General features: G+C 44.5%; 1 protein-coding gene across 1 annotated transcript in view; it reads left to right on the top strand.

The window, feature by feature from the left end:
• dohh (deoxyhypusine hydroxylase/monooxygenase) overlaps nucleotides 1–26089 on the top strand; it is a 71821-nt gene that overhangs the window by 26429 nt on the left and 19303 nt on the right. The window contains exons 3-5 of the mRNA XM_037686633.1: nucleotides 9105–9272; nucleotides 24369–24445; nucleotides 24539–24794. Coding sequence (XP_037542561.1) covers nucleotides 9105–9272; nucleotides 24369–24445; nucleotides 24539–24794 — 501 coding nt within the window. The remainder of the gene's footprint in view (nucleotides 1–9104; nucleotides 9273–24368; nucleotides 24446–24538; nucleotides 24795–26089) is intronic.

Raw genomic sequence — 26089 nt, 5'->3', positions numbered from 1 at the left:
CATCTTTCTATTTGATCAAGATACACAAAGCGCTTTAAACTACAATCTGTGTCCTCATTTACCCATTCATACAGCACACTACTAGATCTCTTCAAAGCTAACTGAACAAATCATTCTAGAGAGACTAATCAGTGTTTTATCACATTCACACACCAATGGGACACACATCTATGTATGTGAATGCTTCTGTACAGTGCCCTGAGACAACTTATGAATTGGTGCTATATACAAACCGGATTCCAAAAAAGTTGGGACACTAAACAAATTGTGAATAAAAACTGAATGCAATGATGTGGAGGTGCCAACATCTAATATTTTATTCAGAATAGAACAAAAATCACAGATCAAAAGTTTAAACTGAGAGAATGTATCATTTTAAGGGAAAAATCTGTTGTTTCCAAATTTCATGGCGTCAACAAATCCCAAAAAAGTTGGGACAAATCCATTTTTACCACTGTGTGGCATCCCCCCTTCTTCTTACAACACTCAACAGACGTCTGGGGACAGAGGAGACCAGTTTCTCAAGTTTAGAAATAGGAATGCTCTCCCATTCATGTCTAATACAGGCCTCTAACTGTTCAATCTTGGGCCTTCTTTGTCGCACCTTCCTCTTTATGATGTGCCAAATGTTCTCTATAGGTGAAAGATCTGGACTGCAGGCTGGCCATTTCAGTACCCGGATCCTTCTCCTACGTAGCCATGATGTTGTTATTGCTGCAGAATGTGGTCTGGCATTATCGTGTTGAAAAATGCAGGGTCTTCCCTGAAAGAGATGACGTCTAGATGGGAGCATATGTTGTTCTAGAACCTGAACATAGTTCTCTGCATTAATGGTGCCTTTCCAGACATGCAAGCTGCCCATGCCACAAGCGCTCATGCAACCCCATACCATCAGTGATGCAGGCTTCTGAACGGAGCGTTGATAACAACTTGGGCTATCCTTGTCCTCTCTGGTCCGGATGACATGGCGTCCCAGTGTTCCATAAAGAATTTCAAATCGTGACTCATCTGACCAGAGAACAGTCTTCCATTTTGCCACACTCCATTTTAAATGACCCCTTGCCCAGTGCAAACGTCTGAGCTTGTGGAGCTTGCTTAGAAATGGCTTCCTCTTTGCACTGTAGAGTTTCAGCTGGCAACGGCGGATGGCACGGTGGATTGTGTTCACTGACAATGCTTTCTGGAAGTATTTCTGAGCCCATTCTGTTATTTCCTTGACAGTGGCATTCCTGTTTGAGGTGCAGTGACGTTTAAGGGCCCGGAGATCACGAGCATCCAGTAGAGTTTTACGGCCTTGACCCTTACGCACAGCGATTGTTCCAGATTCTCTGAATCTTTTGATGATGTTATGCACGGTTGATGATGATAACTTAAAAGTCTTTGCTATTTTACGCTGGGTAACACCATTCTGGTATTGTTGCACTATCTTTCTGCACAACAATGGTGGAATTGGTGATCCTCTTACCATCTTGGCTTCTGAGAGACACTGACACTCTGAGAAGCTCTTTTTATACCCAATCATGTTATCAATTGACCTAATTAGTGTTAATTGGTCTTCCAGCTGTTCGTTATATGCTCAATTTCCCTTTTCCAGACACTTATTGCTACTTGTCCCAACTTTTTTGGGATTTGTTGACACTGTGAAATTTTGAATCAACATATTTTTCCTTTAAAATGTTATATTTACTCAGATTAAACTTTTGATCTGTCATCTATGTTATATTACGAATAAAACATTGACATTTGCCATCTCCACATCATTGCATTCAGTTTTTATTCACAATTTGTTTAGTGTCCCAACTTTTTTGGAATCCAGTTTGTAAATAATCTCAGTTGAGTTGAATTGAATAATATAATATTGTCTGTAGTTACAGAAAACAAAGAAGTTTTTGAGCTGCATGCTTTCAGCTGGGACTGCTGCAAGATAAAGAAAAAAGATAAATTCATTGTGAAATAATTCTTTATTAGATTCTTGAAAATGTATGTTATCTCACTCTACAAAATTGATTGATAGTTGCTGATGATTATGACTTCATAACTATTTTCATACATATGATGCTGGTAAGTTATATTCATCAGTGATCAGTGTTTAAACTATGTGTTCACAAACATTTCCACCAAACAACATCTATGTGTTGATGTTGGGAAATGACGACCAGTCTCCTACTCTTGAGCCGTTAGCCTCCCACTCAAAAAGTTATTGAAAAGGCTGCTTTGTCAAAATTTTACTCAAGTACAAGTAAAGTTTTTTTCCAGCCTGAGTGTGTCCCCTGCGGTTAATAAAGGACAAGAGGAAAACTTTTATTTTCTAAAGTGAGCTTGAAAATGACACAAAAAGCCTCATTGTTTATTATGTAATTACAAATAAAAACATGTCCACACATACCAGTAATATATATATGACCTAGACAGAACTATCACTTCAGTTACTTTAGACCATCATATTGTGCTTGCTCATCAAACCTCAGTATACTCGTACGTGGAGGTACGCCCGTACCTCCACAGGGCATGTCCGCGCAAAGCTCAATTTTTATGACCGCGTACGCGGTGTTGCACAATAAACTGCCCGGTGACTAACTGTTATGTATGTGACACCAATGTATTAAATTCCCCTTCTTCATCCCTGATCTGGCCTTTTTTTTTTTTTTTGCCAAGAGGCAAGTGATCTCTTCCTCCTCCGTTGATGCCATGACTGAAATGGTGAGAAATGAAGGAATTTGTCACGAGCAAATTAAAATCAGTCCCATCGATTTTCCTGGATAGAGAGGAACGATGGTTTGAGAGAGGAGTAAAGGAGGCCATCTTTGTGAAAAGAAATCGTCCATCGTTAAACAGGGGTGGAGGCCTACGTGTTCAATTGTCCCCCTCTTACAATGCTGTGATTGCTAGTATCACTCAGCCCTCTGTGAACAGTAAACAGCCATCAGTGTGCTAATGATCCATTGTTAGGCTGATGGTCCTTCTTGAGCATGTGATCAGCTGGTTTTGGTTGTCAGCAGCAAACTGGTTGATCCACTCTGAGAAGGTGCTATTTAAGAGACTGAGCTGAATACACCAATACACCACCTCAGACTGAGGAAGTCTCTCGGATGAGAGACGAAACGTTTCTACATTTTTTTGTTGTTTTGCTTTGTTTTGTTTTTTTGAATGTCCAGAGGACCAGATTTAACTTTTTTTAGATTTTTCTACCGGGATTATTGAACATGCATCAGGAAATAATAAACAGTATTTGTCTTTAGTTTGAAATATATAATGAAGCTCTCTGAGCTAAATTAAGCTATCAGGACATTATGTAATTCAAAATATGTGATTAAAATTATGCTAAACATATTGCATGCTATTAATGTTGAAAATGAAGACATCAGGTTTAATTTTTATTTATTTATTCAACACTACAAACTGTATGTCACACAAACACTGATAATTTAACTGAACACACTATTAAAACAAGTTAACTGTAAACTGCATTAATTAACTGGACTCTGTTTTCATCCTGGATGTCCCATGTTGTCCATCTGGCTCATTCAGGCTGTCGCTCCTTTGATTAATGCAACTTTAAACATTAAATGGATTGAATAAAAGAACTGAGGGGAATTTTAAATGAATAGTTCATCTAACATCTCTATCTTCAACATCCTCCTGCACTGCACCTGGGCCAAGCCTCGTTCAGAACCGGTCCACCTGGTGGAAGGACAGCTTCTTCTTCTTTCTGGAAAAAATAAAAACTTGGTTGTTTTGTGACCGAAGTAAACACAAACTAACATTATTAAGAACATTTGATTTACCTGCTGTAAATCAGCTACTGATTATCACGGAGTAAAGTCCGACATCGTCGACTGTGGAGCTGTTAGACGAAGCGGTCCTGCTTGGCGTCAAATCTGTCGACTCTTATCCAAAATCCAGCTTTAACTTGTTGTTAAGATGTTGTTAGCTGAAGTTTTAGCCCACACTAAAGGAGTGTGCCGAGGGAGTACGCATGCGCACTAGGGGAATATACAAAATTTGCAGCGCCATCTAATGACCCGGCATGGTAACTACAACAGATTTGGGAGCACGGGGGGGGGGGGGATTCCTCCATATGCATGTAAACACAAAATCCGACCGTGTCAACACGGATCTTTTCTTCTAATTAACATACGAAAAAAAACTACTTTTCCCCCCATCGTGTCTGTGTAAATAGGGCCTCTATCTACTTCAGTGCCTCTTTCCTACGGGGTCCCGCAAGGCTCCATTCTTGGACCTCTTCTGTTTTTATTGTATCTCCTCCCCTTAGGGTTTATCCTGAGGAAACATGGTCTTTCCTTTCATTGTTATGCTGATGACTCTCAGATTTATCTGCCGTTAACGCCTAACAGTTCCTCCTCCATTCGCCCTTTGTTAAAATGTCTTGATGACATCAAGACTTGGATGGCTGCGAACTTTTTGAGTTTTAATGATCAGAAGACTGAGGTCATTGTGTTTAACCCTACCTTTGCCACTGTCACTGATCCTGCAAACATGGACTCCCTTCAGCCATATCTAAAACAGTCTGTTACCAATCTCAGGATAGTTTTAGACTCGGACTTTTAAGTTTAATAAGCAGATAAATTCTGTTCTTCAAAAAAGCTTCTTTCAGCTAAGGCAGATAGTTAAGCTCAAGTCCGTCCTGTCCAGATCCGACCTTGAAAAATTAGTCCATGCATTTATTACAACCCGGCTGGACTACTGTAACTCGCTTTATGCTGGGGTCAGTCAGGTCTCTCTCTCACGTCTCCAGCTTGTCCAAAATGCTGCAGCTCGGCTACTCACAGGAACTCGCAGGTTTGAACACATTACTCCAGTTCTGTCCTCCCTTCACTGGCTTCCTGTGCATGTCAGAGTTGATTTTACGATTCTTCTGCTGACATTTAAGTGTGTTAATGGCCTTGCACCCTCATACCTCTCTGACCTCCTTCATCCTTATACTCCTTCTCGGGTCTTGAGATCATCAGACCAGCTGCTTTTGGCCATACCAAAAACCATGCTGAAGCTCAGAGTAGATCGGGCGTTTTCAGTCATGGGCCCTAAACTCTGGAGCAATCTGCCCATCAACATTCGACAGGCCACCTCAGTCTCTACTTTTAAATCTCTCCTCAAAACATATCTTTACTCACTGACACATCTGTACTCATTGGCATTTAACACAGTGTGATCTCATTTGGTATTTCATTGTTGATGATTGTGTTCATCCATTTTGCTTTTACTCTCTGACATTTAACGCAGGGTGATTTGATATAGTGTTTCATTGTTTCTCATTATATTTCATGTTTTTATGCTTTTATTCATGTTGCTGTAATATCTTGTTATTAATATTTGATCCAGTGGTCTTTTTTGTTAAGCACTTTGTTTTTCTATCCATTGAAGTTACCACATGAGTTATGGACAAACCCCACTGCAGCCTCTCCTCTAAGGGGTATTTCGGACTAATCTAGTACTTGGGCTTTATCCAGGGTGACATTAGGCTAGTTCTGTTTAAGGCTGTGTTGGAGGTGATTAACCCAGACTGTTCACGACAATCATTTGCGAGTCACACCCTTGTCTCACCCCGTGACTCGTTCAACCTAGTAGCCGGGGTTGAATCGTTAATCACGGGTAAACTAGCATTTTGGCCGCTCACCTCCTATTGTAGAACTGCAATTGTTACAGATCTGGTAGTTTTTAGAATCTAGGCACAAGATTGCAGGGTGTTGTTCGATCCAAGCTGCGAAACCTTTAAAAACCTCCTCTTTTTTTTGATGAAATTGAACCAAGCTTTCCAACTTTTTGAGTGCGAATATGTAGAAATGATAGTCCAGAATTTTACATTTTATGCTTTGCTTTAATTAGGGATTTGCAGGGGTACAGCATTATCAGCACATTATAATTGGTTATGTTTGATCATTTAAAAAGATTAATGACAGAGAGTTCATGCCTGGTACCAGGGAGTGTCTTATTGGTCTAGTGAGACGTTCAGGGTCCTGGGGTGTCCACAGAGGCAAGGCTCTCCTGGCTCCGATGAGCTCCATGCACTTGGAGCCCCAAAGCATGTTAAACCCCCATAAGCCCCTAATCACTGTCTCGCAAACCAACCAAGCTTAGCTAGACCTGTTACAATCCACCTTGACAGCACACAGATTACGTGGTAACTTTTCAAGTAGGCTGGAAGCAGGACAACACTCTCAATCTAACCCTTCTTCGTAGCTATAGAAACACTGTTACTTCATATAAAATTTAGCATTTGGACAATATGTTAGGGGTAGCTCACCATTTCTGCCCGAAGACTCTTTGGAAAATGGCACGTTAAATATCTCCTCCAGAGCCCTGGAAGAGATCTCCCTTAACTCCCCGAAACCAATCCTAATCCTGAGGAATCTGGTCTAGTGTCAGCTCGGCTGAACAAAAGAATATTCCTATCTTGATGAAAAAGAAGTCTTCTTTGAGCTGTTCCTGATCCCTCTGAATAGCTTCGGGGGGTGAAGCTATACTGTCCTCATCCTTCGACTCCACGGTCCGTTCAATCCCGACTTGCCAGTAGGCTTGGTTTAAATAGGAGGTCTTTTTACTGGACAACCCAGTTCTCCCTTTTACTAGCTTGGTGTCATTTTCTGATTGGACTTTAGTTCTTAGGAAGGTCGGCCCTCTGGTAGACAGTTGGACTGTCTCCAAATTGTGCCCTTATAAGGTATTGAGCTGTATTGTTCCTGCTCCTCATCTCACAAGCTTACAAGTTACCAACACATGTTTCTTTTTATAGCCTGTCATTTTTTGACGACGTGCCGTTTTGCTCGGCTGCTTTGCTCGGCTTCTATGTGTACTGTTTTCCTGGTTAGATCAGCCATTCAGAGCACAGCTGGCTCCTTCTACTGCTGTGTTAAAGTGTTAAGTGTTTTAAAGATGTCAACTCACCACTTTCCCTTTGTAATCTTTCCCTAGAACACAGCTGGCTCTCTTTACTGCTGTTTATAGGTGTCGATTCACCGCTTTTTCCTTCTCCCAGACCACAGCTGGCTGTTTTTTATAGGCGTCGACTCACCACTTTTCCCTTCTCCCGGACCACATCATGAACAACACAGTATTTCATTTTATACAGTATAAATCATTTCACTTCACCCTAATCACAGGATGTAGGACAACTTGTTACAATCACATAATACTCAATGCATAGAAGCAACTCTTCTACATTACAGAGGGTACAAATCTGTTACTTGGAAGATGATGGCAGATACGATTTCATTCAATAAACTAATTTACTTGACAACTTTGAAAACAGTTACTGTTTTAAATGTGCTATATAAATAAATGTGATTTGACTTGACTAGATAGAGTTTGGTTGGATGTATCTGAATGCTAATTACGACACACTTGATGCATACAAATCAGTGTTTCCCCATGGTCACTAACTTTGGCAAGGCACTCATCGCTTCAAGATTTTTGTCGAGGGGGGTGGAGACGGAGACATGTCAGTGATCCACGCTATTTTAGTGCGCATAGGTTTTTTTAATGGTATTGTGTTACTTAGTTATGTAGACTACAAGCATGTCTTAAAGACATAAAAACCTGGATGACCCTTAATTTTCTCCTTTTGAACACAGACAAGACTGAGGTTTTGGTTTTTGGACCCGAGCACCTTAGGAACAAATTTTTCAGTCTTTCTCCCTCCTTAGATGACATTAATCTGGCCTCCAGTTCTAATGTTAACAATCTTGGTGTTATTTTTGATCAGGACATGTCTTTTATCCACCACATTAAAAACGTTACTAGAACTGCTTTCTTCCATCTACGTAATATCGCTAAAATTAGAAACATCTTATCTAAAAACGATGCAGGAAAACTGGTCCATGCATTTGTCACATGTAGCCGAGACTATTGCAATGGTTTATTATCTGGGTGTCCAAATACTTCTTTAAAACGTTTTCAGTTGATCCAAAATGCTGCTGCCAGAGTCTTAACTGGAGTTAGTAGGAGAGATCATATCTCTCCAGTTTTAGTTTCTCTCCATTGGCTCCCTGTCAAATGCAGAATAGAATTCAAAATCCTACTTCTAACCTACAAAGCTCTCAACAACCTGGCTCCATCTTATATTACAGATCTTATTGTTCCATATTTTCCTAACCGAGCACTTTGCTCTCAGGCTGCAGGTTTACTTGTGCTTCCTAGAATTTACAAAAACAGAATGAGAGGCAGATCTTTCAGTTATCAGGCTCCTCTCTTGTGGAACCAACTTCCAATCTCTGTCCGTGAGGCTGATACATTATCCAGTTTTAAAACTAGGCTTAAGACTTTCCTTTTTGATAAATCCTATAGTTAGGGTTGGCTTGGGTTTCCTGAGCTGTCCCTTAGTTATGTTGCTATAGACTTAGCCTGCTGGAGGACAAACTGACCACACTTTTCACTCTGCTACTGTCTTTACTTACTCTGCTCAACCTGTTTTATATTTGTAATTATTTTTTCTATCCTTAACGTTTTTTTTTTTTTTTTTTTGTCTTTCAAGTAAATCTTGACCTATATCTGGACCTACCATTCTGTGTTCGTTTGTCTCTCCTTTCTGTCCTCTCAAACCAGCTGGTCAAAGCAGATGGCCGCTTGTCCTGAGCCTGGTTCTGCTGGAGGTTTCTTCCTTTTAAATGGAGTTTTTCCTTTCCACGGTTGCCACTGTGCTTGCTCAGGATGGGAGACTGCAACGAAGCCAAGATTCAACTTGTCTGCTGGATTCCTTAGATAGAGAACTTTACTAATTGGCTTTTATGTGAATGTTCCTGTAAAGTGCCCTGAGACAACTTTGTTGTCATTTGGCACTATATAAATAAACTGAGAAGCGGTATCCACATCTGTAGCTTCTTAGCTTGCGTGTCTGTATTGTGTGCCGCTAGTTAAATGCTACGTCTTTGCCGGAAATTGTCTTTTGTGGGGTGGGGTGTGTGTTGGTAGGCAGGGCGCTCACTTTTGTTGACAGGGCGGGGCACCCTCGGAAAATGGTAGCGGAAACACTGCAGATACAGTAAGGACCATAGTCTAATCAGTTCTGCTGATTGCTTCAGTGAATCTTGGCCATGTTCTGAAGTTCTTGATTTGGTTTTGGCTGACATGACTCTTTTCTCCTCCTGCAGGTGCTGAAGCTGTAGAATGGATCAGCAAGGCTTTCAGTGATGACTCTGCTTTACTGAAGCACGAGTTGGCCTACTGCCTGGGACAGATGCAGGACAGAAGAGCCATTCCTGTTTTAATTGATGTTCTCAAGGACAGGAGTCAGGAACCAATGGTCAGACACGAAGCAGGTAAGGCCAGAGCTACAACTAGAATTAGTTCTCAAAAGGACCCAGTGGTTTTTCACAGAGACCATCAGAGCCTGTTAGCAAGTTACAGAGACTTAGTGATGCTTCGCCCCCTTTGGGGTAAGAGCAATCTGCAGCCCCCATTCGGCTCAGCAAGACTAAAGTAAGTTTACAACAATCAAGTTTACCTGATTTTTAAAATAGTAATATTAGATTAAACAATCCAGTCAGCTGCCAGAACATTGTCCACATTGAGAGGCAGCAGGCTTGGGACAGAACCAGCATATGTGGGTCTTCTATATGCTGAAATTCCTGCTCAGATCTATCAGATTTTAGACCGAAGGACAAAAAAAATCCTCAAACATCTCTAATCTGAGCACTTCTAATTTTCACCCCTAAAATGCTGTGAAGCAGCACTGTGAAACTGCCTGTACAATGTATCCAGGAGAGGGTGCATGAAGATACTTTTACGTTATTGCCATTCATTTTAAGTTTCACTTTGACTTTCAGCGCAAACAAAGCAGGGAGCAATACTGTGTGTAGCACATTTTGCTCATGGTAAGTGTATTTTAACTGATCTGTAAAAATATATATCCATCCATTACACTTACGCTTATTCTGAAGTCGGGTCGCGGGGGCTGCAGTTTGAGCAAGGAGGGCCAGACATTTTTTTTTCACAGCCACCTCTTCCAGCTCTTCTGGGAGGACCCCAAGGAGTTCCCAGGACATCTGAGAGATGTAGTCTCTCCAGCATGTCCTGGGTCTTCCCTGGGGTCTCCTCCCAGTCAGATATGCCCGAAGCATCCTTACCAGATGCCGAAACCACCCCAACTGGCTCCTTTCGATGTGGTAGAGCAGTGGTTCTACTCCAAGTCTCTCCTGAATAACTGAACTTCTCACCCTATCTCTATCTCTCTGGAGAGTCCATCTACCTTGCGGAGGAAACTCATTTCAACTGCCTGTATCCACAATCTGATTCTTTCAGTCACTACCCAGAGTTCGTGACCATAGATGAAGGTAGGAATGTAGACTGACCAGTAAACAGAGAGCTTTGCCTTACAGCTCAGCTCCCTCTTCACCACAACAGACTGGCACAGAGTCCACAATACTGTAGAGCTGCACCAATCCATCTGTTGATCTCATGCTCCATTCCTCCCTCACTTGTGAACAAAACCCCAAGATACTTGAACTCCTCCACTTGAGGCAAAATCTCATCCTCAACCTGACGAGAACAATCCACCCTTTTCTGACTGAGGACGATGGCCTCAGATTTGGAGATGCTGATTCTCATCCGAACTACTTCACACTCGGCTGCGAACCTCTCTTGTGAGAGCTGAAGATCCCAGCATGATGACGCCATGGTTTTTTTTGCTCAAGTTCAGATCAGAGATGTTGTTTCTCCCAATCACACCCTTCCAAGTTACACTGTCATTATTTACGTGGGCACTGAAGTCACCTAGCAGAATAAAGTAGTTCCCAGCTGGTGCACCTTCCAGCACCCCCGCCAAGAAGGCCGGATACGCAGAACTGGCATTTGGCGCATAGGCACAAACAGTCAGGAGGAGAGGAGTTTAAAGCATATAGGGGTATAAAGTATTAAATAAATCAACAATAATAAATTATCTACAATCCTCCAACCCACTTGTCATTAGCTATGTGCCTCTCAAGTTAGCAAACTAACGTTTAAATAACCTAGCTTAGGTGATTGCCTTGTAAAACTTTATCCAGATCAATAAAACTAAGCGACAAATATATGGTAAATGGAATGTGCTTACAGTGGGGAGAACAAGTATTTGATAGACTGTTGATTTTTCAGGTTTTCCCACTTGCAAAGCTTGTAGATGACAGTAATTTTTATCATAGGTACTCTTCAACTGTGAGTGATGGAATCTAAAACAAAAATCCAGAAAATACAATGTATGATTTTTAAATAATTAATTTCCATTTTATTGTGTGAAATAAGTATTTGATACACCAGAAAAATGAAACTTAATATTTGGTACAGAAACCTTTGTTTGCAATTACAGAGATCAGACGTTTCCTGTAGTTCTTGACCAGGTTTGCACACACTGCAGCAGGGATTTTGGCCCACTCCTCCATACAAATCTCCTCCAGAGCCTTCAGGTTTCAGGGCTGTCGCTGGGCCACACGTACTTTAAGCTCCCTCCAAAGATTTTCTATGGGATTCAGGTCTGGAGACTGGCTAGGCCACTCCAGGACCTTAAGATGTTTCCTACGGAGCCACTCTTTAGTTGCCCTGGCTGTGTGTTTTGGGTCATTATCATGCTGGAAGACCCAGCCACGACCCATCATCAGTGCTCTTACTGAGGGAAGGAGGTTGTTGGCCAAAATCTCACGATACATGGCCCCATCCATCCTTCCCACAATATGGTGCAGTCGTCCTGTCCCCTTTGCAGAAAAGCATCCCCAAAGAATGATGTTTCCACCGCCATGCTTCATGGTTGGGATGGTGTTCTTGGGGTTGTACTCATCATTCTTCTTCCTCCAAACATGACGAGTGGAGTTTAAACCAAAAAGTTCTATTTTTGTCTCATCAGACCACATGACCTTCTCTCATTCCTCCTCTGGATCATTCAGATGGTCATTTGCAAACTTCAGACGGGCTTTGACATGCGTTGGCTTGAGGAAGGGCACCTTGCGTGCACTGCAGGATTTTAATCCTTGACGGCGTAGAGTGTTACTGATTGTTTTCTTTGAGACTGTGGTCCCAGCTCTGTTCAGGTCATTGACCAGGTCCTGCCGTGTAGTTCTGGGCTCATTCCTCACCTTCCTCAAGATCAATGATGCTCCACGAGGTGAGATCTTGCATGGTGCCCCAGACCGAGGGAGATTTTCTGTTATTTTGTATTTCTTCCATTTTCTAATAATTGCGCCATCCCAGCCTTTTGCAGGTCTACAATTTTATCCCTGATGTCCTTACACAGCTCTCTGGTCTTGGGCATTGTGGAGATGCTGGAGTCTGATTGATTGAGTGTGTGGACAGGTGTCTTTTATACAGGTCACGAGTCCAAACAGGTGCAGTTAATACAGGTAATGAGTGGAGAACAGGAGGGCTTCTTAAAGAAGAACTAACATGTCTGTGAGAGCCAAAATTCTTACTGGTTGATAGATGATCAAATACTTATTTCACACAATAAAATGGAAATTAATTATCTAAAAATCATACATTGTATTTTTCTGGATTTTTGTTTTAGATTCCATCACTCACAGTTGAAGAGTACCTATGATAAAAATTACAGTCATCTACAAGCTTTGCAAGTGGGAAAACCTGAAAAATCAACAGTCTTATCAAATACTTGTTCTCCCCACTGTATATAGCGCCTTTCTAGCTTATTTCAAGGTACTCAAAACGCTTTACACTACAATCTGTGTCCTCATTTACCCATTCATACAGCACTCTACTCGATGTCTACAAAGCTAATTGAACAAATCATTTTAAAGAGACTAATCAGTGCTTTAGATCGCATTCATACACTGATGGGACACACATCAGAGGCAACGAGGGGTTCAGTGTCTTGCCCATGGACACTGGCATGTGACTGCTGGTGGATTCGAATCCCAACTCTTGCGTTGGAGGACGACTGCTCTAACCACTCAGCCACAACCGCCCTATATCAGTGTTACTAACAGGGATGGGGCCGATCCGACCCAGTATCTGTATCGACCTCCGATACCAGCATAATTTACGTATCTGATTTTTCCGATCCACCTGCCGATATTTCCGATCCATGATGCATGTTGGTTTCAAACTACGGAATGGATTTCCTGAACGGTGGCGTGTCTCATGAATCCAGAGTAATAAGACCCGCCTCACATTCAGGAAATTCATTTAATAGTTTGCAGCCAGCTACAACGTAAGGACTGAGTTAGCAGCACTGTGGCTAACAGCTAACAAACTTTTCATCTACACATGTCCGCTTTGTGTAAGTTTTTTACACTAGAAACGCCACAAAACAAGACAGCATCGTGCAATGTCTGCAGAGCCATAGCACCACATTAAACTGCGGTAAAGTTAGTTTTACGTTGGACATTCGAGCTCCGTGGCTTCAGCGGGGCGCTGGTCTTTGCTCCACCGGAAAGAGGCGACTCGACCCCGGCCAGCCGCGTCCAATCTGCCCCGCTCAGTCTGCCCGTCTCCGAGGAGGGACAGACTGAGCGCGGCTACCCCAAATCAGGCTGCTTGCTTCGGATTGAACAAGAAGAAGACATCGCTCAAGTCACGGAGCTCAAATGTTTACAGAGAAGTTGCTAAACTTCATCATGATTCTTGACCAACCCCTATCAGTTCTAGAAAATGAAGGATTTCACAGCTTGATACATGCATCCAAGATATAGTTTATCCTCCATGAGATATTTATCAGTACAACAGTAAACAATTAAAAAAAAAACATATGATTTGAAAATTATATTAAAAACAAAAACAGCTACATTATAAAGTGATGTAAAATAGGGGAGTAGGGGAGTGGTGGCGCAGAGGTTAGAGAGGTGGGCCTGTGATCGGAAGATTGCCGGTTCACACCCCGGTACCGACAACATCAAAAATGTGGGTGGGGTAGGTGAAGCACCCACACTTGCCCCCACCCTCATTCGCCCCACTCTGGGACCATGAGCAAGGCCCTTAACCCCCCATCTGCTCCCTAAATAGGTCTCTCTTGAAAATGAGTTCTTGTGGCTCAATGAGACTACCTGTATAAATAAAGGGTAAATGAAAAATGAAAAAATGAAAAAAATACAAAAAACGGGAACACGTCTGTTGGTTTATGCCATGAACTTAGCAGGTGTTTGAAGGCATTTAACATTTTATTTAATTTAATTCATTTGTTTAAAAGAAACAAAATTTAAAAAAATCATGAAAAAGAAAACATTGAATGAAAAGAGTGCAGAAAGAAGAAAAAATTCTTATATCTGCCCCTTATTTAAAAAAAATAATCACTTAAAATTAATCACTTTAATATCCACTTTAAAGCTAGGAATAAAAAGAAACATGTTTTGTGTTAGAATTTAATTCTAACTTTAAAACTTATCCAAAATTAATAAAACTTACCTTAAGTTGCCTTTTTGGACACGCATGCATATATTTGTACAAATTGTACTTGAGAGGAGATTATTACAGCCTCATATAAAATCAATGATGATGTTGATATCTGAACTGGATCGGTAAAGGCCGATATTCAGACTTGGGTATCGGGATCGGATCGGAAGTTTAAAAAAGTGGATTGGTGCATCCCTAGTTACTAACGCTATCTTTTCCGTCATTGTCTGAAATCTTTACTTCTCTCCAAAAAAAAAGCACTCCTGTGGTCAATACTAATTAGGCTGTCATACGTGACTAGGGCTGCAACTAACGATTATTTTAATAATGGATTCATCTGTCGATTATTTTTTCGATTAATCGATGAATCGGCAAAACCCCCCAAATGTTTTAATTTCCACCTCTTTATTCTAAAATTGGACTGACAAAGCAAATCGCACAAAAAAAAAGGTTGCTACTTGACTATTCTGTTAGTAAAATATTGAATAATAAAAAATAAAAGTTAGTCAAATAGCTTCAATAAAAACATTAATGTACACAAAAATACATACAAATGTATGCTTTATACCTGCGCAATATGTAGGCTACTTTGTAAAATGTGTCCTTGAGGAAGAGTGTAACCTGGATTAAAAGTGTGGATCATTGTAATAAGCCTTCATCTTCAACCATCGACAGAGGCCTCATGTCAGTGTGGTGTGCATGATGTCTTTCCATCATGAAGGCTGTCCGTTGTTGTTTTCTGGAATGAGAAAGTTTATATGTTTTATAGCATAATTTACAGCAACTCAAGAAATGCCTTGTTTCACTTACAGTGTTGGGTTAAGACATAAGTAGCTCAAAGAGCAATTGAACACACACACACACACTCACACACACACACAAACACAAAGTCCTTAATTGCGCACATTTGAGTAGATGTAATAAATTACTTTAATTCCTGTTTAATTGCAAATCATCCTGCCATACATTGCAGTGTTGTCACTCACTTTACCATCTTTGTGTTAGATTTATTTATAAATCACATTCAAACACTGCTTATACCAATTAAATAGAAATAAAAAGTAACACACACACATAACCTACTTCATTGCACACATTTGAGTAGATGTAATAAATTACTTTAATTCCTGTTTAAATGCAAATCATCCTGCCATACATTGCATTGTCTTCACTCAGACTTTACTGGCAAATTAAAACTTGAAGCCATCCATCCATCCATCCATTATCTTCCGCTTGTTCTGAAGTCGGGTCGCGGGGGCAGCACCTTGAGCAGAGAAGCCCAGACATCTCTTTCCACCTCCAGCTCTTCGGGCAGGATTCCAAGGCGTTTCCAGGCCAACGGAGAGACATAGTCTCTCCAGCGTGTCCTGGGTCTTCCCCAGGGTCTCCTCCCAGTCGAATATGCCCGAAGCACCTCCCTTGGGAGGCATCCAGGGGGCATCCTTAGCAGATGCCCGAACCACCTCAACTGGCTCCTCTCGATGTGGAGAAGCAGCAATTCTACTCCCGTGTCTCTCCCGGATAACCGAACTTCTCACCCTACCTCTTAAGGGAGAGTCCAACTACCCTGCGGCGGAAACACACAAGACAGGCTCTAGAGCAATGTGGATATCCTAACTGGGCCTTCCTGAAAGCAAAGAAGAAACCCAAACAGGACTCCAGTCAGCCATCAAAATACATTACGGCAAAGACTGGTTCATCCCAAAGATCCAGTCCCTCGGCACAAACAGAGTAATGTTGTGTATGTTGTTCAGTGTCAGGAGGGCTGTGATCAGTCTTACATCAGGAAACGAAACTGCCACTGGCCAAAAGGATGGCCCAGCCAGAAGAGTAACACCATCAGGCCAGGACTCGGCGGTCTACACTCATCTCCAGGCCAGCGGTCACTCGCTCAGGAATGAAGATGTTCACATCCTGGATCAGAATCAGAATAAACTTTATTGGAATTGCAAAGAGGTACGACGCGAATATGTACGTACAGTCGTCCGAAAGATGGGCGGAGTGCACGAAGCTGCAACTACAGGAGAGCGCAGCCATTTTATCCTTATCAAATAATAATCTTAGATAGGAAAAGGGGTAGAAACATGAGGGTAGATAGTGGTATTACAAAAAAGATCTTTCACATCTGGTCTATCAGGACACGATTTGAGACATCAAAAACTCTACCAGCAGCACAATTAAAACATGATTACATTTGCATTTGACATTGAGGTGTTGAGATTTGCCCATGAGCATTTTTTCAGATCAGCCACAGTTTCTGAAGATGTTGTTCCAGCCAGCAGTTCTGATAAGCTTGCACAGAAAGTTCTCTGGGGGGTGCGATAGATGAAGCTTTTGTCCTTGGGTACTCATGTCCCAGGAGAAATTTGATAGTCAGCCCATCTCCGAGGCCATCGGGAGTCTGATTCATATAAGCTTCATTTTTGTTTTTTCTTCAGGCAAACAGATTTTTTTCTTCAGCCTTGAGTCCATCTGGGCGTTCTGGTTCCGAAAATGCCTAATTGTGGAATTCCATTCCACTGATCCATGCTATGAGTCTCCTTCAAGGTCGAACCCACCACGCTGACGAGTCCCAGAAGCCGCAGGTGGTCTGCGATTCTCAATCGCCTCCACCTTACGGTTAAGCTCGTAAAACAGACGATTTAAAGTTCCCACAGCGAGGACCAGACCTTCACACTGACTCGGAAGCTTTTCCATGGCCGAAACTGCTGCCGATGTCTTTTTCAAAAGTCGATAAAACAAAGCCCCGCCAATGCCAAAAAGCAGAGTCCCTGCTATCATAATTCCAAATATGTAAACATCTTCAACATCCTCCTGAGACAGGACTGATACACACATCATCTGCCACACTCCCCATGAATCCATGACGTACCCCACAGCGAGTCTCAGCTGGACACGCCGGTTCTCCAGGACCTTGTTGTTTTGATGAAAAAATCTTATCAATAAAGTTGAATGCCCACAATACCAAAGCCATAATCTTCTTAATTTATGTTCGGGAGATGAGACCCAGGCGCTTCAGACAGACAGAGAGCAGAGCAGGAAGAAGGAAAAAAACGGGGGAGGAGAAACAGAAGCTGCCACCTTGATGAGAGCCTGGGAGGAAAAAATAGAGAAGAACGATGGTTTGAGAGAGGAGTAAAGGTGGCCATCTTTGTGAAAAGAAATTGTCCATCATTAAACAGGAGTGGAGGCCTCCATGTTCAACTGTCCCCCTCTTACAATGCTGTTATTGCTAGTATCACTCAGTCCCCTGTGAATAGTAAACAGCCAAGGTCGAGCAATTATTGAATCAAGTGTTACTTAAGAAAGTAAAACTAGATGTTAAACAACCTGTTAAAATACTCCAGAATGCAGGAAATGGCATCTGCTTTATTCAAAAATTTCTGGGAGAGGACCCCTAGACCCTCTCACCAATGTGTCTCCCCACATTACAAATGATTCTGACACCAATGGCCACCATATTGCTAACCAAGTGCACATATGATGTTCAAAATGCGCTCAGTTTAACTCAGTCTTGGTGGTTTGCGTTAATTGGGTGGTGGTGGCATGGGATGGTATCAAATTCCCAGGCTGGATTATTGTCCCAGTCTGCCCCTGGTCAGAACTCAGTGGACTGCAGGTTAAAATGTTTTCTCGAGTGTCTAATAGTTGTTGTCCCGGTGTTTCAGCTGGTGCCGCATGGCATGTGAAAATAGCTCTGCTCTGAAAAACCTGCAGTTCTATTTCGTATAAGCTTCGCCCTTTAAGGCTGTCGCTGATGGTTTATCCCGTTATGCGGAGCATTACACTGAAAAAAATTTAGTCCACACCCACCTGCTGTGTAGGCCCCACCCGGTCCGTATAAATTACGTTAAGAGCGTGTAATCGGCTCCCATTTTTCTTCAGCGAGCTAATAGCACTGTCAGAAGAACGAAGAAGGAAAGTTGTGTAGATGACCAACCTTTGCTAAGAATGCTTGGCCCGTCACGTCGACCTCCGGTCGTCCGGTGAGCTCTCCTCCCCGAGGAAAAGCTGATGAGCAGTCTTGTTTCAAGGTAAGCGCCAAGCGCCGAGGAGCTTTTCTCATTGACAGGTCGCTACACGCTGGACAACGCCATCTTGTAATTTTCCTCTTATCGCCGACCCCCGGAGCGAATCGGATGGTTCCTCCGGGACAGGTGGCATCATCAGCAGCCCCCCGCGGCTCATTCCCTCCTGGAGAGCGTAGTGTCGGTGGAAGGGGGCTGAGCGAATGCTCCCCTCATCCCACCTCATTTCGCATCGGCGATCACACTGCTCCCGGCCGACGGCACCCTCTGGGGTTGCCCGCGTAACCCAGGAGTGGCTGACATGAAGCGACCTTTTTTTTTTTTTAACGTCATGCACCTTTTCCCGCCAGTTCAGATGATCCGGCGGGAGGGTTCTTTTTCTAGGCTCCTTTTCCGGCTCACCGTCCTGACCCCATCTGGCCTCGTTTTTCCCAACAGGGCGTCCTACGGGACGAGGCCACAGCCGGTTTTCCTGGTAGATTGGGGGCCCGGTTCCCACAGCCCGTGCCCATCACCAGAGCAGAGGGGTTTTCACCGAGCGGTTTTTCCCTCAGTGCCCCCTGGAGCCGAGACTGACGCAGGCTTCATCGGAGCAAGATGTCCAGGTGGACTAGCGTCCCGCGCCTCTGGTTAGCGTAATCCAGACGGTGACACCGATCTTTGACTGAGCTCACCAGCATGCGTTCCAGACGGCCGCAGCGAACAACACATTACGCTGTTGGTGTACATGTTCAGAGGTGGGAGGAGACAACGCTCCGTCTGCAGAGCAGCTGACGTCACCCCCAACCGGTGCGCCTCTTTGCTGTCTGCCGGCCCGCATCTCTGCCGGAGGACAGAGTTTTTCAGCGTTTCCCTGAGACCGCCAACAGATGGCGCTCTAGGACAACAAATGGCAGAGCAATTGACGGTTGTGGCAGAGAATGTGTGTAGGTGACACGAGTTTGGAGTAAAACATCATTTAATGATGAAAGTGTCCATTTTTAGCCAGTTTTTCAGCTCAGATGATCTGACAGTGGCTCTCTCTCACACCCTCCACATGAAATGAGCCGGTGGCAAGACGGTTCCACGGCCCTCTCGCTGAGCTTCAGCCCGTCCGGCCCTCTTCATCCCGGCAACAGAGTGTCCAACGTTTTTCCCAGAGACCCCCAGCAGACGGCGCCCTGGGCCAACGAATCCCAGAGCTCATGGGGGAAAAGATTCAGAATGATGGTCTGCATAGGGTGTGTGTAAATATGACACAAATGTTGAATAAAACATCATTCAATGATCAAGTGTCTGTTTCTAGCCAGTCTGTAAGCTCGGATGGACTCACTGTGGCTGCGCACACACCCTCCACACATAATGAGACGGTGTCTTTAATAAGGGCTTTTTAAACTCACCATTGCTCCAAGACATGATGAGACGCTCACACCTCACAATGGTAAGCAAAATAACTCGTTGTCAACCTGAGCTGCTCGATCCTCACCCAAGCGGTGTCAAATGTGCACTCACGCGACGCAAACAGCCTTCAACCAAACGGCGTTGCGTTGATGATGGTGCACACACAGCTCCCCGGCGTTCACCGGCCCACATCGGCATAAATGTGGGACCGCGGGTCGGTAGAGGACCTTCGCTCTCAGTGAGAGCGACACACGCTGCATCGAAGCAAACGCGTGCCGCCGCAGCGCAGGCAGCCTTCATCCACCGTGTCTCAGCGCTCGGCCGCTCACGGCAGCATAAGCTTGAGACAGCTGAGCGAACCCAGTGACGAGTCTCGCTTCCAGCGAGAGCGGCGCGCGTCCCACCAGAGAAAACGTGTGCTCCCGCGGGGCTTGCAGTCTTCACTCAAACGGCACGGCGTAGATGAAGTCGCACTCACAGCTTCGCAGCGCTCGCCCGCTCATGGCGGCATAGATGCGAGATCTCAAAGCGAACCCAGCGCAGGACACCGCACGCGGCAGGAGCGACACGTGTTTTCACCGCAGTGGCGTCAAACGCGCAGCCCCACGGCGTCATCAGCTGCCACGCTTCGCCTCAGCACACACCGGCCCACCTAGGCATGAAGGTTGGTCCGCGGTCCGAACGCAGCGCACGGGCGCATTCAGAGCCCTTTCGAGGAAGCCTCGCCTTGGGTCACGCGGAAAACATTCCCGCGACATGACGGCGGTCGAGGCGGTGGACTGGATGACATCCATACAAAACATGACGCATCACTTAAACGCATGTCCACTCCATGAACGTTACGTGGAGTGACTAAAAACATGCTCGCCAGACAGATGGATGGCCAGGGTGTTATGCAAAGGTTACACGTTGCAATTTGCAACCCGACCCCCTCCGTTCGGAAGAATTTTAGAGACGGTCCTGTCATCACCAGACCAAATCTCATCCCTAAATGCAGAAGTCCAAGAGCTTCTGATAAAAGAAGTAATCTCCAGAGTTCCCAACGGAGAGAAAAACACAGGGTTTTACTCACGTTACTTCCTGGTTCCCAAACGGACCAGAGGGATGAGACCGATTTTGGATCTGTCAGCTTTCAACAAGTTGATCATGGACAAACCGTTTCACATGTTGACAACCAGACAGCTGTTGGACAACATCCAGAGAAACAACTGATTTGTTTTCCATCGACCTGAAAGATGCTTATTTTCACATACCGATCATCCCAAAACACAGAAAATTCCTGCATTTCTCTTTTCAAGGGATGAAGTATCAGTACAACAGGCTGCCGTTCGGTTATCCTCTCGCGCCTCGTACGTTCTCAAAGTCTGTGTAGACAGCCCTGCATCCGTTACACAGAGCAGGGATGAGAGTTTTGTTTTACCTGGATGACCTGCTGCTGCTGTCATGCTCCAGACGGGAAGTAGTGATGCAGGCTCAGGTGTTGACATCACACCTGTTAAATCTGGGCTTCACCATAAATTGGAAGAAAAGCTCAATTTTCCTGGCCCAGACAATTGTTTATCTGGGAGTGGAGCTAACTCAACCACCATGAGGGCTCGTTTATCACAAACGAGAATCAACACTTTAAAAGACCAGCTCCGTCACGTAAGACCTGGCAGAGTGGTAACAGCTGTTTTCCATCATGAAGCTGTTAGGAATGATGTCATCAGCTCACACAGTTGCCCCACTGGGTTTATTACACGAGACGCCTCCAGAGGTGGTTTGCGCATCTGCGTGTGGATCCAGAAAAACAAAAGAGACGGATGATCACTGTTCCTCCCTCCGTGAGAGCAGACCACCAACACTGGGGAAACACCCTGGTTCTGACGGAGGGAGCCCCCGTCAGCAGACCCACGTCACACGTGCCAGTCTTCACGGACACGTCGCTGTCAAGCTGGGGGGGGGGACATGCCTATCTCAAGCAGTAGGGGCGCTGTGGCCCCATCACACATCTGCCAACATAAATGTTTTGGAGTGTCACACGGTGCTGAACGTGATTAAACACTTTGCTCCTGTGCTGCAGAATCAACACGTTTTGATTCACACAGACAACAAGGTGACTGCTGCTTTCATAAACCGGCAAGGGGGTGTGCGTTCAGCCCAGATGTTACACATTGCGCGAAAGCTACTGTGTTGGGCTCACCAAAATCTGCTCTCCATCAGAGCAGTTTACATACCCGGTGTTCTGAACAAGGGGCAGATGTGATGTCCAGGGGCGGTCCACGTGATGGGGACTGGACTCTCCATCCAGACCTGATGGTTCAGACGTGGCAGAAATTTGGCAAAGCAGCTGTGGACCTGATTGCGACACGAGAAAACGCTCAGTGTCAACTATGGTTTTCTCTGAGCCCGCGAGACGAACCACCGCTGGGTGTGGATGTGTTTGCCCACAGCCCACGGCCCAAAACGCTTCTGTACGTGTTTCCTCCACCTCCTCTGATTTTACGGTTCCTGAACCGAGTTCACGAGGAGGGATTGACAGCTCTCCTGGTGGCCCCCGAGCGCGTGAACGCACCATGATTCCCAGTCCTGCAACGCCTGCTGTTGGGTCTGGCCGCTGAGCGGATCTGCTTAGAGAGGATGGGTCTCCCACAGGATGTAATGCGCACAATCCAGGATTCACGTGCTGCGTCTACCACAGCGCTGTACACATCAAAGTGGACAGTTTTTCAGCGCTGGTGTACAGAGAAAGGTGTAGAGGTCATCTCATGTCCATTAGGTGGCATGCTGTCCTTTTTGCAGCAGCTGATGGACAGAAATTTGGCGTCCAGCACGATTAAAACGTACGCTGCAGCCATCTCTTCCTGCCACGAAGGGTTCGGAGACAGAACAGGTTTTAATCATCTGCTGATGAAGCGTTTTCTAAAAGGTGTACAGAGACACAGGTCTGTTTCACCCACTTGGTCCACAGTGGGTTTTAACGCTGGTCCTGCGAGCCCTGATTAAAGCCCAATTTGAGCCTCTGGATCAGGTCCCAATTAAATTCTTGTCTCTTAAAACAGCCCTGCTGCTGGCTTTAACATCCGCTAAGAGAGTGAGTGATTTATCTGCCTTCTCTGTCTCGCCGTCATGTCTCAGAATTCAGGCTGACGGCAGCTCAGCTGATTTTAGACCAAACCCAGCTTTTATGGCTAAAACATCACGAGCTCTTTTAAATCAAGGGTGATATCGTTGGAGGGGTTTCCCCTTCCCCCCACAAATCGGAAGAAGAAGCTTTTTTTTCCATCTTCTCTGTCCGGTGCGGGCGTTGACGTGTTACATAACACGCACAGCTGCAATGCGTCAAACTCAACATTTGTTTGTGCATTATAGAGATGCACCTGCAGGTCGCCCATTATCCACCCAGCGCCTGTCACACTCTGGCTGTGTGAGGCCTTTTCTGAAGCCTACAGAGCATCAGATTTAGAGCCTCCTGTCAACCTCAGAGCACACTCGATCAGGGGTGTTGTGTCTTCGACTGCTTTTCATAATGGTATGACAATGCAGGATATTTGCACTGCGGCCGCGTGGTCAACACCCTGCTCATTTATTCACTTTTATCTACGTGATGTGACGGCCCGTTCCATGACACATTCTGTTCTTAGGGTTTTACAGAATGAATATTATTGTTTCATGGAACTCCGTTTAACTCACACCTGTCTGCATGCATTACAGTGTGAGATGTTATCAGTCACAAGTTGTGATTGTTATTTTGGTTCTATTGTCACTAATCAGTTCATGACTATTGTTACCAATCAGTTCATTTGATTAATAATCAGCTCTCCTGTTGTTATTAATCTGTTCATACTGTTCAGCCGTAACCGGTTGGTTCATGGTTCTTTTCAGCATTTTTCCCTCCCTGTTGAATTTTCCGGGGCGTTCATGCATTCAGAACGCATAGTTACACAACATGCGTCTGTGCCTGGCACACATTATTACGCAATGCGTAATTACGCACATGGGGAGCTGAGTGACAAGACGTTTTTTGGGCAAGCTTCTGCTTCATACGGTGTTCGAATGGACCCAGTGAGGCGAGGACCACATCTGCTTCGCCCTTAAACCATCAGCGACAGCCTTAAAGGGCGAAGCTTATACGAAATAAAACGTTGGTTACGTACTGTAACCCCAGATTCTATGAGTATAAGCGTAGCCCTTTAAGCGTCGGGCCTCACTGGCTCCTAAATGGCTGAAGAAAAGTTATTTGGGAGCCGATTACCCGCTCTTAACGTAATTTATACAGACTGGCTGGGGCCCACACAGCAGGTGGGCGTGGACTAAATTTTTTTCAGTGTAATGCTCCGCATAACGGGATAAACCATCAGCGACAGCCTTAAAGGGCTACGCTTATACTCAGAATCTGGGGTTACAGTACGTAACCAACATTAACATTTCCTGATGCATGCTCATGCTGTTAACATTGTTTTTCAGGAACGCTTTTCAAAATCTCTGTCCTGATTTGTCTCCATCTTCTTCCAGGTCTTTGTGTTTTGCAACAGCTCTGTCTAAGTTCATTCTTTTCTAGATCCTGTTTGAAACGTTTTGTGAGAGTTGTTGCATTCATCTTTATTTAGGTGGACAGTTTTTACCTGTGCTGCTCTGTTTGTCTTTCTGTGTTTATAGGAGAGGCTTTGGGAGCGATTGGTGACTTGGTGGTTCTGAATCTACTGAAAGAGTACTGCCATGATCCTTTCATAGAGGTATGAGCCCCATACATTAGGGTTTGAAGCCCCCATGTTGGACAGGATCTTAATAAACTCATGTCTGAGGAGGTCACATGTTTTTGTTCACAGGTTGCAGAGACATGTCAGCTGGCTGTTTGTCGGCTCGAGTGGTTACAGAGCGATGGAAAGTCTGAGCTGGAGGATGGCAAGACGGATAAAAACCCCTACTGTTCTGTAGACCCGGCCCCTCCAGCCCCAAGGAGGACTGTACCAGAGCTGCGCTTAGCTCTGCTGGATGAAAGTCTGCCACTGTTTGAACGTTACCGTGCCATGTTTGCCCTGAGGAACCTGGGCACGGAGGAGGCCGTGCTGGCTCTGGGAGATGGTAGGTTCTGTACTGAAGGGTGTTTAAACTGAAGTCTAAACGTCTCTAAGGTTTGCTGTAGTGATGCGTCTTAATTTCTAATTCACCTCACACAAAAAAAATTCGAGCCTGGGTTTGGTGTTGTATTTCAGGGTGTCTGCACATCCTTAAAAAGTCTTAAATTTATGTATCTAAAACTTAGATATAATAGGTATTTTCTGTTTAACCTTTAAAGATAATTAACTTCACACAACAGAGAGGTGGTTTTTTTAGCGCTCAGTCCCCTTTGATCAAAGGTGAGAGTCACCGACTAGGTCAGAGTGAACTCTCCCGTTTGCTGGGTGAGTCTGTATTTTATTATGTCAAAATGGGTCATGAAAACAGGTCAGGTTTACATGTACAAACATTTTATCAGGATGACGGTCAGAACATTTCAGAAGATTTAGCTTGTACAGATAGTTTCTTGATAAAGCATCCACTTGATGTAATTCAGAACTTTCCAGAAACTTCCACATAAATCTTCATCTCCATAAAGCTTTTCAGCAGATGGAAGCATGAAGTGCTCCAAAATCTCCTGATAGCTAGCTGCATTGACCCTGCCCTTGATAAAACACAGTGGACCAACACCAGCAGCTGACATGGCACCCCAGACCATCACAGACTGTGGGTGCTTCACACTGGACTTCTGACACTTCGGCATTTCCTTCTCCCCAGTCTTCCTCCAGACTCTGGCACCTTGATTTCCGAATGACATGCAAAATTTGCTTTAATCCGAAAAAAGTACTTTGGACCACTGAGCAGCAGTCCAGTGCTGCTTCTCTGTAGCTCAGGTCAGGCGCTTCTGCCGCTGTTTCTGGTTCAAAAGTGGCTTGACCTGGGGAATGCGGCACCTGTAGCCCATTTCCTGCACACGCCTGTGCACGGTGGCTCTGGATGTTTCTACTCCAGACTCAGTCCACTGCTTCCGCAGGTCCCCCAAGGTCTGGAATCGGCCCTTCTCCACAATCCTCCTCAGGGTCCGGTCACCTCTTCTCGTTGTGCAGCGTTTTCTGCCACACTTTTCCCTTCCCACAGACTTCCCACTGAGGTGCCTTGATACAGCACTCTGGGAACAGCCTATTCATTCGGCAATTTCTTTCTGTGTCTTACCCTCTTGCTTGAGGGTGTCAATGATGGCCTTCTGGACAGCAGTCAGGTCGGCAGTCTTACCCATGATTGTGGTTTTGAGTAATGAACAAGGCTGGGAGTTTTTAAAAGCCTCAGGAATCATTTGCAGGTGTTTAGAGTTACGTCGTTGATTCAGATGGTTAGGTTAA

Source organism: Nematolebias whitei, chromosome 13 (genome assembly GCF_014905685.2).
Source record: "Nematolebias whitei isolate Nwh7 chromosome 13, NemWhi1, whole genome shotgun sequence".
NCBI classification, from domain to species: Eukaryota; Metazoa; Chordata; class Actinopteri; order Cyprinodontiformes; family Rivulidae; genus Nematolebias; species Nematolebias whitei.
This window is presented reverse-complemented; position numbering and strand designations above follow the sequence as displayed.